General features: G+C 41.2%; 1 protein-coding gene across 12 annotated transcripts in view; it reads left to right on the top strand.

Moving 5' to 3' along the window:
- ARMH3 (armadillo like helical domain containing 3) overlaps nucleotides 1-15615 on the top strand; it is a 177387-nt gene that overhangs the window by 14001 nt on the left and 147771 nt on the right. For 11 of the 12 annotated variants that reach the window (XM_036264616.1, XM_036264615.1, XM_036264620.1 and 8 more), the window contains exons 3-8: nucleotides 2758-2814; nucleotides 2924-3070; nucleotides 6071-6178; nucleotides 11520-11612; nucleotides 12572-12646; nucleotides 12768-12854. In XM_036264616.1, the coding sequence (XP_036120509.1) occupies nucleotides 2758-2814; nucleotides 2924-3070; nucleotides 6071-6178; nucleotides 11520-11612; nucleotides 12572-12646; nucleotides 12768-12854 (567 nt within the window). The remainder of the gene's footprint in view (nucleotides 1-2757; nucleotides 2815-2923; nucleotides 3071-6070; nucleotides 6179-11519; nucleotides 11613-12571; nucleotides 12647-12767; nucleotides 12855-15615) is intronic. The other variant, XM_036264617.1, reaches the window with a different exon arrangement.

Below are 15615 nucleotides of genomic sequence, written 5' to 3' on the forward strand. Positions count from 1 at the left end.
GGTTTGGGGTTATCTTTTTCTTATTTCACTCATTAACCAAAAGCCTCTGACTTTCTAGAATTTCTGTTTGAATATAATTGCTGAGAAATTTTGTATCTTAGCACTATAATTTTGCTAAACTTTTAGAACAATTTAAGGAAAGAACATATTAAAAACTCAGTATAGCCCTGGCCGGTTTGGCTCAGCGGTTAGAGTGTCGGCCTGTAGACCGGAGAGGTACCTGCTGGGGACATGTACCTCGGTTGCAGTTTGTCCCTGGCCCTGGTTGGGGTCATGCGGGTGGCAATCAGTAGATGTGTCTCTCTTGCATTGATGTTTCTCTCTCTCTCTCTTCACCCCTCTCTCCCTCCCGCTCTATCTAGGGATAGGTGTAGGAAAATGTCCTGGGTGAGGATAAAAAAAAAAACTCAGTACAGAGGCCCAGCTGGTGTGGCTCAGTGGTTGAGTGCTGATCCATGCACAAAGAGGTTGCAGGTTCGGTTCCCAGTCAGGACACATGCCCAGGTTGTGGGCCAAATCCCCAGTGGGGAGCATGCAGGAGGCGGCTAGTCGATGTTCTCTCTTATTGATGTTTCTATCTCTCTCTCTCTCCCCATTCCTCTCTCTCTCAAATCAATGAAGAAAAAAACCCAAAATCAACACAAAAACTCAGTAGAGAAGACTAAATGCATATATGAGGGCAAGTAGAAGTAGTCAACACAGGATGTTGTAAAAACCATGGCAGTATTACTGAGATGATTTGGATTCTGGCTCCTGCACTCATGATTTGGGTTTTGGCTCCTGCACTCCACTTAACTTTGTGGATCCTCTTTCCTAAAAGGAGGGTAGTGGTTATATCTCACTGGGTCATTATATTTTATGTATGTGAATGGGCTTTGAAAACTGGACATGATACAAATGCAATGGGGACATATTTGACTTATTTATTTAGATGATTAGGTTCACTTCTTGTAGAAGAGAAAGATTTGAGGGAGATTCTTTGAGCCAATATTTAACTTTTAGTTCAGGGAATATATATATATGTAAAATGCCTTCCATTTGGGAAAAAAATCTTGAAAAACTGTTGTTCCCCATTACAGTAGTTTATACTGACCAAGCTAAAATTTAATTTTGATCCCAGCTAGTGGGGCTCAGTGGATTGAGTATTGTCCCATGGACTGAGAGGTCCTGGTTCGATTCCTGGTCAGGGTACATGCTAGTTGTGGGCCTGATCCTTAATTGGGGACTTGCAGGAGGCAACTATCTCTAAAAAAATCAATGAAAACGTATTTAAAAAAATTTTTTTTTTGTATTCCTCACCCGAGGATATTTTTCTACTTATTATCAGATAGAGTGGGAAGGAGGGAGAGAGAGAGACAGAAACATTGATGTGATGATAGAGCCACATCGACTGGTTGCCTCCCATATGACTGGACCAGGGCTGGGGACAAACCGCAACTAAGGTACATGCCCCTAGCGGGGGCTGAACCCGGGTCTCTCTGGGCCGCAGGTCGATGCTCTAATTGCTGAACCAAACCGGCCAGGGCTTAAAAAAAAAATATATATATATATATATATACACACACACACACACACACACACACACACACACATATATACATATATATTTATACTTTTATCCTCACCCAAGGACATTTTTCCTTTTTTTTTTTTTATCCTCACCCGAGGACATTTTTCCATTTTAGTTCAGGTAGAGTGGGAGAGAGAGAGAGAATGAATGAGAGAGAGAGAGAGAGAGAAACATCGATGTGAAAGGGACACATCGAGTGCCTGCCACCTGCATGACCAACCAGGGGGCCGGGGACAAACTGCAACTGAGGTACATGCCCATAGTGGGAACCGAACCCGGGTCTCTCTGGACCGCAGGCCGACACTCTAACCGCTGAGCTAAACCAGCCAGGGCCATTTTTCTTTTTTCTTTTGTTCAGATAGAATGGAAGGGAAAGAGAGGAAGAGAGAGACAAACATTGATGTCAAAGGGACACATTGAGTGTCTGCCACCCGCACAACCCAATCAGGGCCGGGGACAAACTGCAACTGAGGTACGTGCCCTTAGCAGAAACTGAACCTGGGTCTCTCAGGACCGCAGGCCGACTCTCTAACCGCTGAGCCAAACTGGCCAGGGCTTAAAAAATATTTTAAAAGTTAATTTTGAAAGATTAAGTATAGTGACCTTTTCAAATGTATTCTTTTTTTTTTTTTTAATCCTCACCCAAGGACATTTTTTCTATATTTTGTTCAGATAGAGTGGGAGGGAGAGAGAGAGAGAGAGAGAGAAACATCAACGTGAAAGGGACACATCGAGTGGTTGCCATCCACACGACCCAACCAGGGCCCGGGACAAATTGCAACCGAGGTACATGCCCTTAGTGGGAACCGAACCCGGGTCTCTCCGGACTGCAGGCCGATGCTCTAACCGCTGAGGGCTCAAATGTATTCTTTTTTTTTTTAATCCTCACCTGAGGACATTTTTCCATTCTTTGTTCAGATAGAGCGGGAGGGAGAGAGAGGAAGAGAGAGAGAGAGAGAGAAACATTGATGTGAAGGGACACATCGAGTGGCTGCCACCCGCACGACCAACCAGGGCCGGGGACAAACTGCAACCGAGGTACGTGCCCTTAGCGGGAACCAAACCCGGGTCTCTCTGTACCGCAGGCCGACGCTCCAACCGCTGAGCCAAACCGGCCAGGGCTCAAATGTATTCTTAATGATTTGGTGTTTAGTTGCAGATATTGAACCTGCTTATCTTGATTTCAGACAGAGGATCCCAGTAAGTGCAGTCCTCGATTTTGGGAAGAGCTCTTCCTCATGAAGGTAAGACTTGGTGACATCTGTGGATTTTCCTGGTAACTGAGATTGCCTTCTCATGTGTTCTAGTTGCTGTACTAAAAGTGAACTCAGGCCCTTATTGTTTCCTTGGTAGGTTAATTTAGAGTACCTAGAAGGCAAGCTGGAATCTCTTGATGGTGAGGAGTTAATGAAGATCAAGGACAACATTAATTGTTTATTTCAACACTGCATCCAGGCTCTGGGAGAGGAACATCCAATTCGAGTTGTCAATGCATTACAGGTACCAGGCTGGGAGACTGGGAAGTCTTGTTTGACAGGAGAGAGAAATTGTAACACATCTGTTGGGACCTGAGGAACCTAGAATTGCCCTTAGATGTGAGGTTTTCTATTTTCTTTATTTCTTTTTTTTTTTTTTTTTTATCCTCACCGGAGGACATTTTTCCATTTTTTGTTCAGGTAGAGTGGGAGGGAGAGAGAGGAACAGAGAGAGAGAGAGAGAAACATCGATGCGAAAGGGACACATCGAGTGGCTGCCACCCGCACAACCGACCAGGGCCGGGGACAAACTGCAACCGAGGTACATGCCCTTAGCGGGAACCGAACCCGGGTCTCTCAGGACCGCAGGCGGATGCTCTAACCGCTGAGCCAAACCGGCCAGGGCTATTTTCTTTATTTCTTTAAGTAATCAAATGTCTGTGTCATACTTGTTTAGTCATCTTCCTGGTTAAACAAACTGATGCTTATGGTATTACTCTTGTCTATTTGTATAACTGATCTAGTGCCAAGGCAGATTGTTTGATAAAATTCTTAATATTACTTAAGGAAAGGAAGAGATAGAGAGGAAACTGAGGCAAGGTTGCTTAGTCTACAGCAAAAATCAGAGGAGATTCTTTTTTTTAAAATCCTCACCTGAGGACATTTTTGCATGTATCTTCAGATAGAGTGGGAGGGAGAGAAGGAGAAACATTGATATGAGAGAGACACATCGAGTGGTTGCCACTCACACGACCCCAACCGGGGCTGGGGACAAACTGCACTTGAGGTACGTGCCCTTAGTGGGAATCAATCCTGGGACTCTCCGGTCTGCAGGGCAATGCTCTAACCGCTGAGCCAAACCGGCCAGGGCTATATATAATATTTTATGTGTATATGTATAATCTTTTTGGAGCGAGGGTTTTCATCAGATTCTTAAAAGGGTCTGTAACTCTGAAAACATTGTTCTTAATGCTAGGTGGCATGATTATGAGGAAGATTCACTGAACAATTATTTCTTGGATGACTCTTATGTGCCAACCATTGGGCTCATGGGGATACATTGTACGCTTCCTGAGGGCAAAGACTCTGATAGTTTCATTCAAAACTTTGTTCCTAGTGTGTAGAACAGTGCCTGGCAAATAGCACTCTAGAAGTAAATTTTTATTGAATGAATGATGGGCAGAGTTTCTTTTTTTTAAAAAATATTGTTTCTTTATTGATTTTAGAAAGAGATGAAGAGAGAGAGAGAGAAACATCCATGAGAGAGAACATTGATTGGCTGCCTTCTTCATGCCCCCCACTGGTGATTGGGCCCACAACCTGACCATGTTCCCTGACCAGGAATTGAACTGACGACCTCTTAGTGCATGGGTTGATGCTCAACCAGTGAGCCACACCAGCCAGTTGATGGGCAGAATTTCTAAAGTTTATGTCTAGTAGTTCCAAGGTTAGCCTTTCTAGGGCTGAGTACTTAGGTCAGTGATTGACAGACTTAGGGCAGTGATAGACAGCATAAAGGATTTTATTGGAAGTTTCGGTTGATTGGGTTTAAGTTTCCATTTTGCGAGCCCCAGTTTTCTCATCTGTAGAATATAGAAATTACCTCTTGAGTTGATGCCCCAGAAAGAAGGACTATGTTTATCCTGTAACTCTTTTAATCTTTGGCACAATAAATTCCACAGTTGTAGGGGCTCATTGAAAGTTGAAGTGAAAGTCGAAAAGTGTACTTCCGTAATTGCAGTGGTTCACTGTTGGGGCATGAATTGTAAGCTGTTTTTAGTTCAGTGGAAATAAATTGACATTAGTCACTTGGTGACCAATAAAAATATAGTATATTATTGTAATAGCTTATACTTATTGAACTTTAACAACATTCCAGATACTGTTATTGGAACTTTAACAAAGTTCCAGGGACTGTTCTAAGTGCTTTATGGTATTAATTCCCATCGTTGTCACAACATTCGTGTGAGATGGGTGCTATTATTGTCATTCCCCTTTTTTTTTTTTGTGGTACGTGCCCCTAGCGGGAACCCAACCCGGGACTCTCTGGTCCACAGGGTGACGCTCAACTGCTGAGCCAAACTGGTCAGGGCGTCTTTCCCATTTTATAAAACAACTGAGGCACTGAAAAGTTAACTAATTTGTCCAGGCTCACACAGCTTACAAATAATGGAATGTAATGAATTTAAGATTTGAAGCAATTGGTTGTTATCATATAGGGACTTAAAGAACTTGTAGTTATTAAAAATAATTACTAAAAATGATAAACTATAATGTAAATACTAAAATTAATTTTAAATATAGGATAATTTCAGCAATTTCACTACACAACCTCAGGAACTGTTTTTTATTTTTGAATATCACCTCTTAGTCTTTGTCTGCAGTGTAGTTTTAAAAAAGAAGATGGCAGCCCTGGCCGGTTTGGCTCAGCGGTTAGAGTGTTAGCCTGTGGTCTGGAGAGACCTGGGTTCGGTTCCTGCTAAGGGCATGTACCTCGGTTGCAGTTTGTCCCCAGCCCTGGTTGGGTCATGTGGGTGGCAACTACTCGATGTGTCCCTTTCACAATGATGTTTTTCTCTCCGTCTCTCTCCCTCTCACTCTATCTGAGCAGAATATCGAAAAATGTCCTCGGGCGAGGATAAAAATAAATATATAAATAAAAAAGAGGATGGCGCCCTGGCTGGTTCGGCTCAGTGGTTGGAGTATCAGCCTGCGGGCCAGAGAGTCCCGGGTTCAGTTCCCGCTAGGCCCTATCGGCTAGGGGCACGTACCAAAAAAAAAAAAAGAGGATGGCTGAAAAGCAACAGAAAAAGAGGATAACAACAATTTTAGTTGCTGTTCCTCTTGATTTCTGGATTTTGTATATATTAATTCTCAGACTGAGTTTTGGAGCTCAAGTATGAAAGCACTTGAATGTCAGCTGTGCAAGTAGGAGGTTCTGAGGTTGCAATGTGAGGCTATAGATCCAGTGCCCTTCATTTTGAGACTTCCTCTCTAGAATGAATTCTTTCTCTTATCTCTGCAGACCTTGTGTGCACTCATTCGAGGAGTACATCAAAAGAATAAGTCTACCTCTGGGTTTGACATTATCAACATGCTGATGGGCTTTGACAAGGCGGAGCTGTGCATGAAGGTGAGGCTTAAGCTGCAGCTGTACCTGTGTATGGATGCTTCTGAGAGCTATTCACGGGTGCCATCTGCAGACAGTTAAATGTACTAGAAGATTTGGACTCAAATAGAAATAAATGATTGAATTTGGCCTTGAATTTGGATGTTTTTATTTTACAGATTTGGTTTATCTGAATAAAGGAAAATTTGAAGTTCAAATTTGAATTCAGCCATCCTTTCTCTGCAGGATAAAGACTGAGCAGTTTATTGTATGATTTATATCATATGATCATACAGTCTTAAAAACATTTATGAACTTAAATAAAATGTAATAAAACATACAAGGGTAACTTTAGTTCTAAGCTTTAAGCTTTCTTATTTAACACAATGACTATCAGAATTTTTATTTCTGTTTGATACTTTAAAAAATAGCAGCTTTATTGATGTATACTTTACATATCATATAATTCACCCTTTTATTTATCTTTTTAAATGTTTTTTCTTGATTTTTTTTTTAGAGAGAGACAGAGAAACATCAATGAGAGAGAGAAATATCGGTTGGCTGCCTCCTGCACGCCTCCTATTGGGGATTGAGCCAGAAACCTAGGCATGTGCCCTGACCAGGAATCAAACCAGGACCTCTCAGTCCATTGGATGATGCTCAATCCATTGAGCCACAGCGGCCAGGCTGATTCACCCTTTTAAAGTGTGTCATTTAAGCCTTGGCTGGTTTGGCTCAGTGGTTAGAGCGTCCGCCTGCGGTCCGGAGAGTCCCGGGTTTGGTTCCCTCTGAGGGCACGTACCTCGGTTGCAGTTTGTCCCCGGCCCTGGTTGGTCGTGCGGGTGGCAGCTACTCGATGTGTCCCTTTCACATCGATGTTTCTCTCTCTCTCTCTTCCTCTCTCTCCCTCCCAATCTATCTGTACAAAAAATGGAAAAATGTCCTCGGGTGAGGATAAAAAAAAAATAAAATAAATAAAAAATAAAGTGTGTCATTTAAGGGGTTTTTAGTATATTCATGAAGCTGTACAACTATCACTGCTTTTAATTTCAAAACATTTTCATCACCCGCAAAAGAAAACATATACCCATTAACAGTCATTCCTCATTTCCCTTCTCTGTAGCTCTGGTAACCATCAGTCTGCTTTATGTATCTATGGATTTACCTGATCAGGACATCTAATATGAATGTAATCATATGTGGTGTTTCTAGCTTCTTTCACTTAGCATGTTTTCAAGGTTCATCCATGTTATAGCATGTATCGATACCTCATTCCTTTTTATGTTTTGTTAATTCTCACTTGAAGATGTTTTCCCATTGATTTTTATTTTATTATTATTATTATTATTATTATTATTATTATTTTATCCTCACTCGAGGATGTTTTTACATTTATCTTCAGATAGAGTGGGAGGGAGAGAGGGAGGAAGAGAGAGAGAGACACATCGAGTGATTGCCACCCACTCGACCCCAACCGGGGCCTGGGACGAACCACAACCGAGGTACGTGCTCTTAGTGGGAACCAAACCCAGGACTCTCTGGTCCATGGGCCAACGCTCCAACTGCTGAGCCAAACCGCCAGGGCCCCGTTGATTTTTAGATATAATGGAAGGGAGAGAGAGAAATATCGATACAAGAGAGACATCGATTGGTTGCCTCTTGCATGACCCTGACTGGGTTAGGGAATCAAACCTGCAACCCAAGTATGTGCCCTTGACTGGGAATTGAACCTGTAATCCTTCTGTCCATGGACCACGCTCTAACTGCTGAGCCAACCCTCCAGGGCTTATGGCTGATTAGTATTCCTTTGTTATGAATGTACCATATCATTTTATTTATTCATTCATCAATTGATGTACATTTGGGCTATTTCAACATTTTGACTATTATGAATAATGCTGCTATGAACATTCATTTATGTTTTTTATATTTGTTTTGTTCCCCGCACCATTTGCCCCCTTCCACCCAGCCTCGTGTATAAGATTATTTGAAAAAATCTTTTTTGTTGAAAGTATTACAAATGTCCACCCCCGCATTGATCCCTCTTCCCCTCTCCCACCCCCCTCCTGCTTTCCCCTCATGTATAAGTTGTTGCGTGGACATATGTTTTCAGATGTCTTGAGTATATATGCAGGAGTGGAATTGCTGGGTCAGATGGTAACTCTATGTTTAACATTTTGAGGAACTGCCACACTATTTTCCAAAGTTGCTGTTCCATTTTACAGTTTTACCAGCAATGTATGAGGGTTCCAGTTTCTTCACATTCTCGTTAACAATAGCTTTTATTTGTTGTTTTTATTTTTGAGAAAAGGCTATTAAGATCCTTTGCCTATTTATAGATTGATTTATTTGTCTCTTTTTATTGTTGAGTTGTAAGAGTTTGTTTTGTTTCTTTTTTTAAATCCTCACCTGAGGATATTTTTCTACTTATCTTCAGATAGAGAGGGAGGGAGGGAGAGAGAGAGAGAGAAACATCAATGGGAGAGGGACACATCAAGTGGTTGCCTCCCACAGGACCTGACCTGGGCCAGGGACAAACCGCAACTGAATCGAACCTGCGACTCATTGGTCCTCGGGCCAACGCTCTAATCGTTGAGCCAAACCGGCCAGGGCATAAGAGTTCTTTTCATATTTTGGATATAAGTCTCTTATCAGATATCAGATTTGCAGTGTTTGACAATATCTTGAATGAATGTTGTTTACAATGTGAACAACATATTTGAGGAACTAGTCTTCTGTCACTCAGTAAATTTAAAATATAAAATCTGTGTGCCAAAGAATCCTTATAGTGATTAAGTTATTTTAAAAGGTTATGAATAGACAATTATGAATACACAAAGATTTACTACCTGGAATCATTTTTTAAATTCTAGCCTATACAGTTTATGTATGTATCATAGTAAAATCCCATATTTCTCTTTCATTGTCATCATTCTAACTACTGCGTGTATACTGCTGATTACTAAGTCTCTAACTTGAGTTTTAACATTCCCTCATGAGTCTGAGTTGTATATGTACTGTATAAGCACTTGCTGAATATACTACTTACACATCCCTAAATATCTGTTGCTTAACATATTCAAAATGGAACTCATTGTTTTCCTGACATCTGTTCTTCCTCATTCATTCCCTATCAGAATAGGGGCACCTGTCTTCTCAGTCCCTAAAGCCAAAAAGCCTGGGAGTCATCCTTGACTCTTTCCTCTTCCTCATTTTTCATTTCTAGATGATCACCAAGTTCAGCGAATTTTACCTCAGCTCATATTTCTCATACCTTCCCCCTCCCCTCCACCCCCCCTGTTGCCAGTGTCCCCATTATCTCTCACTTGAACTGTTGCAGTGATGCCTACATTCATACTTTTGACAAACATTTGTTAGGCTCCTGTGTGCCAGGCACTGAGGATACAGAGGCAAATAAGACATAGCAACTATTTTCTGAAAACTGATAGATTAGTCCTCATTTGTCTCCATTCCTCCAGGCTTATCATCTTTAAATCTGTCATCCACATGGACACCAGAGGTATTGTATCTTACACTCAAATTTTTCCTGCTTAAGACCCTTCATTAGTTTCCTATCACTAATAGGATAAAGACCAAACTCCTAGTTAGCCTTTTAAAACTTGCATGACCTGCTCCTTGTTTATTTCTCTAGTCTCATCTCTCACCACTGTTTCTCACTCATTATTCCATAATAAAAAACTAATTGTATTCCAACTTTGTATTCAGAGCTGTTTCATTCCTCCTGTGTCTTTGATCATGCTAATGCTTGTCTAGAATTTCTTTCCTCCTCAAGTTTTAATTAATTCTTACTAATTTTTCAAAATACAACCCAAACTTGAGGAGTCCTAGAATAGGTGACATCTGAACTATTTTCCTTCCTCCATGTATATTTCTGTTATAGTAACAATTACATCAAAATTGTTTTCTTATTTTTCTCTCCCATTAGACTAAAAACACCTTGAGAGCAAGAGTCATTGCCTTATTATTATTTTTTTTAATTTTAATAAGTGTTTATTTGAGACAAAACTGACAATGCCAGGAAGCAAGATCTCAGAAGTGTTTTTCTTATATTTTTTAAAAAATATGTTTTTATTGACTTTTTAGAGAGGGAGGAAGGGAGAGAGAGAGATAGAAACATTGATGTTAGAGAGGAACATCGATCAGCTGCCTCCTGCACACCTGCCATGGGGGATCAAGCCTACAACCTGGACATGTGCCCTGACTGGGAATTAAACTTGGAACTCTCAGTCCATGGGATGCCGTGCAATCCACTGAGCCACACCGACCAGGCTTTTTTAGTATTTTTTATTTTATTTTTAAAAATATTTTTCCTTTATTGATTTTTAGACAGAGAGGAAAGGATAGGGAGAGAGAGATAGAAACATCGATGAGAGAGAACATCGACTGGCTGCCCCCTGCATTTCCCCCACTGGGGATCAGGCCCACAACCTGCGCATGTGCCCTGACCAGGAATTGAATCGGCCATCTCTTGGTGCATGGGTCGATGCTCAACCACTGAGTCACACCGGCTGGGCTTTTTTTTTTGTATTTTTGAAAGCACAATATTTAGCATATAGTAGACCCTCACTACATATTTGTTGAATTGAACTGAAGTAGCTTATTTTGAACCTTCACTTCTCAGCATGCTAAACTCTTATTCATTTATTTTCTTTCTTCATTTAATGTAAGATACTTCTTTTCTTCTTCCTTCTATTGTAGTATCTAAGGATTTTATCTTTTGATTACATTGTGTCTAACAGCTGGTTGTTAGTATAAGTGATAAACTCCACTCACATTATCTTGTGGAATTGACCAGGATGGACACAAGCTAGCTTTGTTGCATAACTATGCCAGTGATAGCCAGTAGTGTTACTGTCTCAGTGTTGCTTGTTCAGTGTGCCTTTCTCAAGTGATATATTTTCTTTATCAAATAATGAAACATATCTAGTTATTGAACTATTATTATTAACCTTGAACTTAATTATTTTATTTATTATTTTAATTTATTAGCTTATATATTATTTCATATACTTATTTAATTTAACCATTATTATTGATCTTTTAAAAATTTACTTCATTCTAAACTAAAGGTTTATATGAGGATGACAGGCTAGAAATATTTACTTGGTAGAATAGTGAATTCTATTATTCTATATAGTTGTTCTAAAGCATTTTTCCAAAAATAGCTAGACTTAGAAGTCTTCCTTTACTTTGTCTAATTTTGTAAGGCCTGGGCCTCAGGGAATGATATGCTTACTTCATTGTGTGTTAATTCACTTTACACTGTGTAACATAACCCAGAATTGGGCAGACACAGTGCAGATATTATTTGATATGGTTTAACACTTAACCATTCCTTTCTCAGAACTTGATGGAGAGTTTGGATTCGTTGCTTTGTGCAGAAGGTTCTGAAAGTCTGAAGAGTTTATGTTTGAAACTTCTCCTTTGCTTAGTGACTGTAAGTAACTCATTATATATTTCTTTTTCAAGGATATTAATTGACAGCAGGGGCAAACTTATTTGAATACTTGAGCACAAAACTAGAGAGGAATAGAGAAAAATAAATCATCTATTGGGGCATTACATCATTCTGTTGTGTTTGAATGTGTAGGAGGAAGTTAGTTGCATGAGCTTTTGTTTCCTGGAAGTTGCTGTTTGGAGAAACTCCTGGCACTTTAGCCTGTAGGATATGGAATATTTGTTACTCTAGAGGTACCATTCCTGGAGATCTACTCTCTTCTGGATTAGCAGATTTGCCCTTCTCATCAGGTCTCATTTGGAAACAGTTTCTGTGATTCTGAATGTTTTTGTTTGTTCTGACTTAGATTTTGTAGCTTGAAGCTGGCCTGTGCCTTCTGGTGGGAGGAGGGCAAGGTATTGTTCATTTACTTCAGGTGGTTGAACCTTTCCTTGCCACCACTCAAAGACTTCTGGATCATAAACTTCTTCCTATGCCATTTGAGGACTGATACCCAAGAAACTGTTAAGCAAATGCTTGTGTTGGCTATGAGAGGAACTATGAGAAGTTAAAAAATTTAGGGAGTTTCCTCCCTGGCATTAATTGCTCAGTGGTTAGAGCCTTGGCCCACACACCGAAGGGTGACGGAATCAATTCCTGGTCACTCCTTCTCTCTAAAAATCAATGCAAAAATATCCTGGGGTGAGGATTAATAAAAACAAACAAACAAAAATTTAGAGATTTTTAATTTGCTAATTTCTTACCCATCTAATGTCTGTTTTAGTCTAGTGTCTATGTAGGCTGTGGTGGCTTTGAAGGAGATTATAAAAGGTCTGGTAAATATCTAGTAGAATGTTTTAACATTTCTGTTTCTCTCAGATACTAGTGGAGGAGATATATGTTAGAGTAATGTTAGAGTATCTCAGTATAGTTTTTAAAAAGCTTTTTATTGCACTCAGGTGACAGATAACATCAGCCAGAACACTATCCTGGAGTATGTAATGATCAACAGCATATTTGAAGCAATTTTACAGGTTGGTCAATTCCCTTGTCACCTCTTTCTTCTTTGGGTAAACTACCTCCTCAAATACTCTTTGTCTGCCTTCCTAGGAAGTAGGAGTTAGCACTCTCACACATTTCTGGTTCTTATTATAGATACTCTCCCACCCCCCAAGTCGTAGGGTGCATGGGTATGATGCTGTAGTCCTCTTGGCTTTGCTGGTCAACTACAGAAAATATGAGGTAAGTGGGCCCTTTAATTGATAAGTTGTTATCTTTCTATTATCTTCCTACATGTGGCTACTCCTAGAAGACTTTTTTTTTTTTTTTATCCTCACTTGAGGACATTTTCCCATTTTTTGTTCAGGTAGAGTGGGAGGGAGAGAGAGGAACAGAGAGAGAGAGAGAGAAACATCGATGTGAAAGGAACACATCGAGTGGCTGCCACCCGCACGGCCGACCAGGGCCGGGGACAAACTGCAACCGAGGTACGCGCCCTTAGCGGGAACCGAACCCGGGTCTCTCAGGACCGCAGGTCGACGCTCTAACTGCTGAGCCAAACCGGCCAGGGCTAGAAGACTTTGTTTAATATGGAAGACATGCTCTTGGTAAATGGTATATGGATTTATTTTGATACACCAAATTCTAAAAATCCGATATAAAATGCATGGAGCAGCTCTGGCAAGTTTAGCTAAGTGGTTAGAGCGTTGGCCTGCGGACCATAGAAACCCAGGTTTGGTTCCCGCTAAGGGCAGGTACTCAGTTGCAGTTTGTCCCTGGTCCCGGCCTTATGGGTGGCAACCAGTCGATGTGTCTCTCTCACATCGATGTTTCTCTTTCTCTCTTCTTGCCTGTCTGCCTGAAGATAAATGCAAAAAAAATGTCCTTGGGTGAGGATAAAAAAGAAAAGAAAATATGCATGGGGCAGATGATACAGCTGTTTTTTTTGTTTTTTTTTTTCTTTTAAATTTTTTTAAAGAATAGCAACATTATTTATTTATTTTTATCCTCACCCGAAGACATTTTTTCCATTTCTTTTTTATTCAGATAGAATGGGAGGGAGAGAGAGGAAGAGAGAGAGAGAAACAACAATGTGAAAGGGACACATCGAGTGGCTGCCACCCGCACAACCAACCAGGGCCGGGGACAAACTGCAACTGAGGTATGTGCCCCTAGTAGGAACCGAACCTGGGACTCTCTGGTCCACAGGCCAACGCTCTAACCACTGAGCAAAACCGGCCAGGGCCCCTCTTTATTGATTTTAGAGAGAGAGGAAGGGAGAGGGAGAGAGAGATAGAAACATTGATGAGAGAGAACATCGATTGGCCGCCTCCTACATGCCCCCCACTGGGGATTTGACCCACAACCGGGGCATGTGCCCTGACTGGGAATCAAACCGGCTACCTCTTGATGCATGGGTTAATGCTCAACCACTGAGCCACACTGGCTGGGCAGGAACTTTTTATTTATCTTTTTATCCTTACCCGAGGACATTTTTTTTTTTTTTTTTTTGCATTTATCTTCAGATAGAGCAGAAGGAAGAGAGGGAAGAAGAGAGAGAGAGAGAAACATCGACGTGAAAGGGACACATCAAATGGTTGCCACTCACACGACTCCAACCAGGGCCAGGGACAAACTGCAATTGAGGTACGCGCCCTTAGCGGGAACCGAACCCAAGACTCTCTGGTCTGCAGGCTTACGCTAACTGCTGAGCAAAACTGCCCAGGGCCAGGCAGGAACTTTTTATTTATTTTATTTATTTATTTATTTATTTATTTTTTTATTCTCACCCGAGGACATTTTTTCATTTTTTGTTCAGATAGAGCGGGAGGGAGAGAGAGAGAGAGAGAGAGAGACATCGATGTGAAGGGACACATCGAGTGGCTGCCACCTGCACGACCAACCAGGGCCGGGGACAAACTGCAACTGAGGTACATGCCCTTACCGGTAACCGAACCCGGGTCTCTCTGTACCGCAGGCCGACGACGCTGTTGGAGCCAAACCGGCCAGGGCCAGGAACTTTTTAAAAAGAAGAAATTTCTGGGCTTTACTCTCAACACACTGAGTCAGAATCTTTTGGGGGTGGTACCTGGGAATCTGTATTTTTTTAAGATCCTCTATTGAATATGATGATTTGCCAGGATTGGGAACCACTGACCTAATGCATTTGTTTTGAAAGATTGGACTTTTATATGTTGGGTTTTCTTAATGTATCACTGTTGGTCTGGAAACTTTCTTATTTTAATGGAAATTGAAGACAAACTTATTTGTGTTAATTTTGGAGTTAATTTTGCCCCTGAATTAACTAGGGACAGATTTATAGGTTTTTGAGATGAAGAGCAGAACTCAGAGAGATTTCTACTTGGGTTGGTGTGTCTACTTGATTCCCCTCAAAAGGCAGAATACATGGAAAAGGAAGAGGGCCAGCCCTGGCCAGTTTGGGTCCGTGGTTAGAGCGTCAGTCTGCGGTCCAGAGAGACCCGGGTTTAATTCTTGCTAAGGGCATGTACCTCGGTTGTAGTTTGTCCCCAGCCCCGGTTGGGGTTGTGCGGGAGGCAGCCACTCGATGTGTCCCTTTCACATCGATCTCTCTCTCTCTCTCGCTTTCTCTCTCTCTTCCTCTCTCCTTCCACTCTATCTAAAACAAAAAATGGAAAAATGCCCTTGGGTGAGGATAAAAAAAAAAGAAAAGGAAGGAGTCCAGTTAGGGAAGACCAGAACCTTATTGGGGATAGCTTTGGAGTAATAAGGAGCATTTAGCACTCAGTCCTAGACACTAGGAGTACTTTACTAAACCCAGAAGTCAGGAACTACATGGAGGCAACCTGACTTTCCTCACTTAATAAGTAGCAATGCTAGGAAAAGTGGGCCAATTGGAGGGAGGATTGTCATTTCTGAACTTCTGGATCCTTGCTTAGTGATGTTTGATATGATTCCTAGCCAGGTCAAAAGTGATGAGTTAACAAAATCTGGAGCTTATTCTTACACAGAGTGATATAGAAGA

This window comes from Molossus molossus, unplaced genomic scaffold (assembly GCF_014108415.1).
Source record: "Molossus molossus isolate mMolMol1 unplaced genomic scaffold, mMolMol1.p scaffold_m16_p_17, whole genome shotgun sequence".
Classification (NCBI taxonomy): Eukaryota; Metazoa; Chordata; class Mammalia; order Chiroptera; family Molossidae; genus Molossus; species Molossus molossus.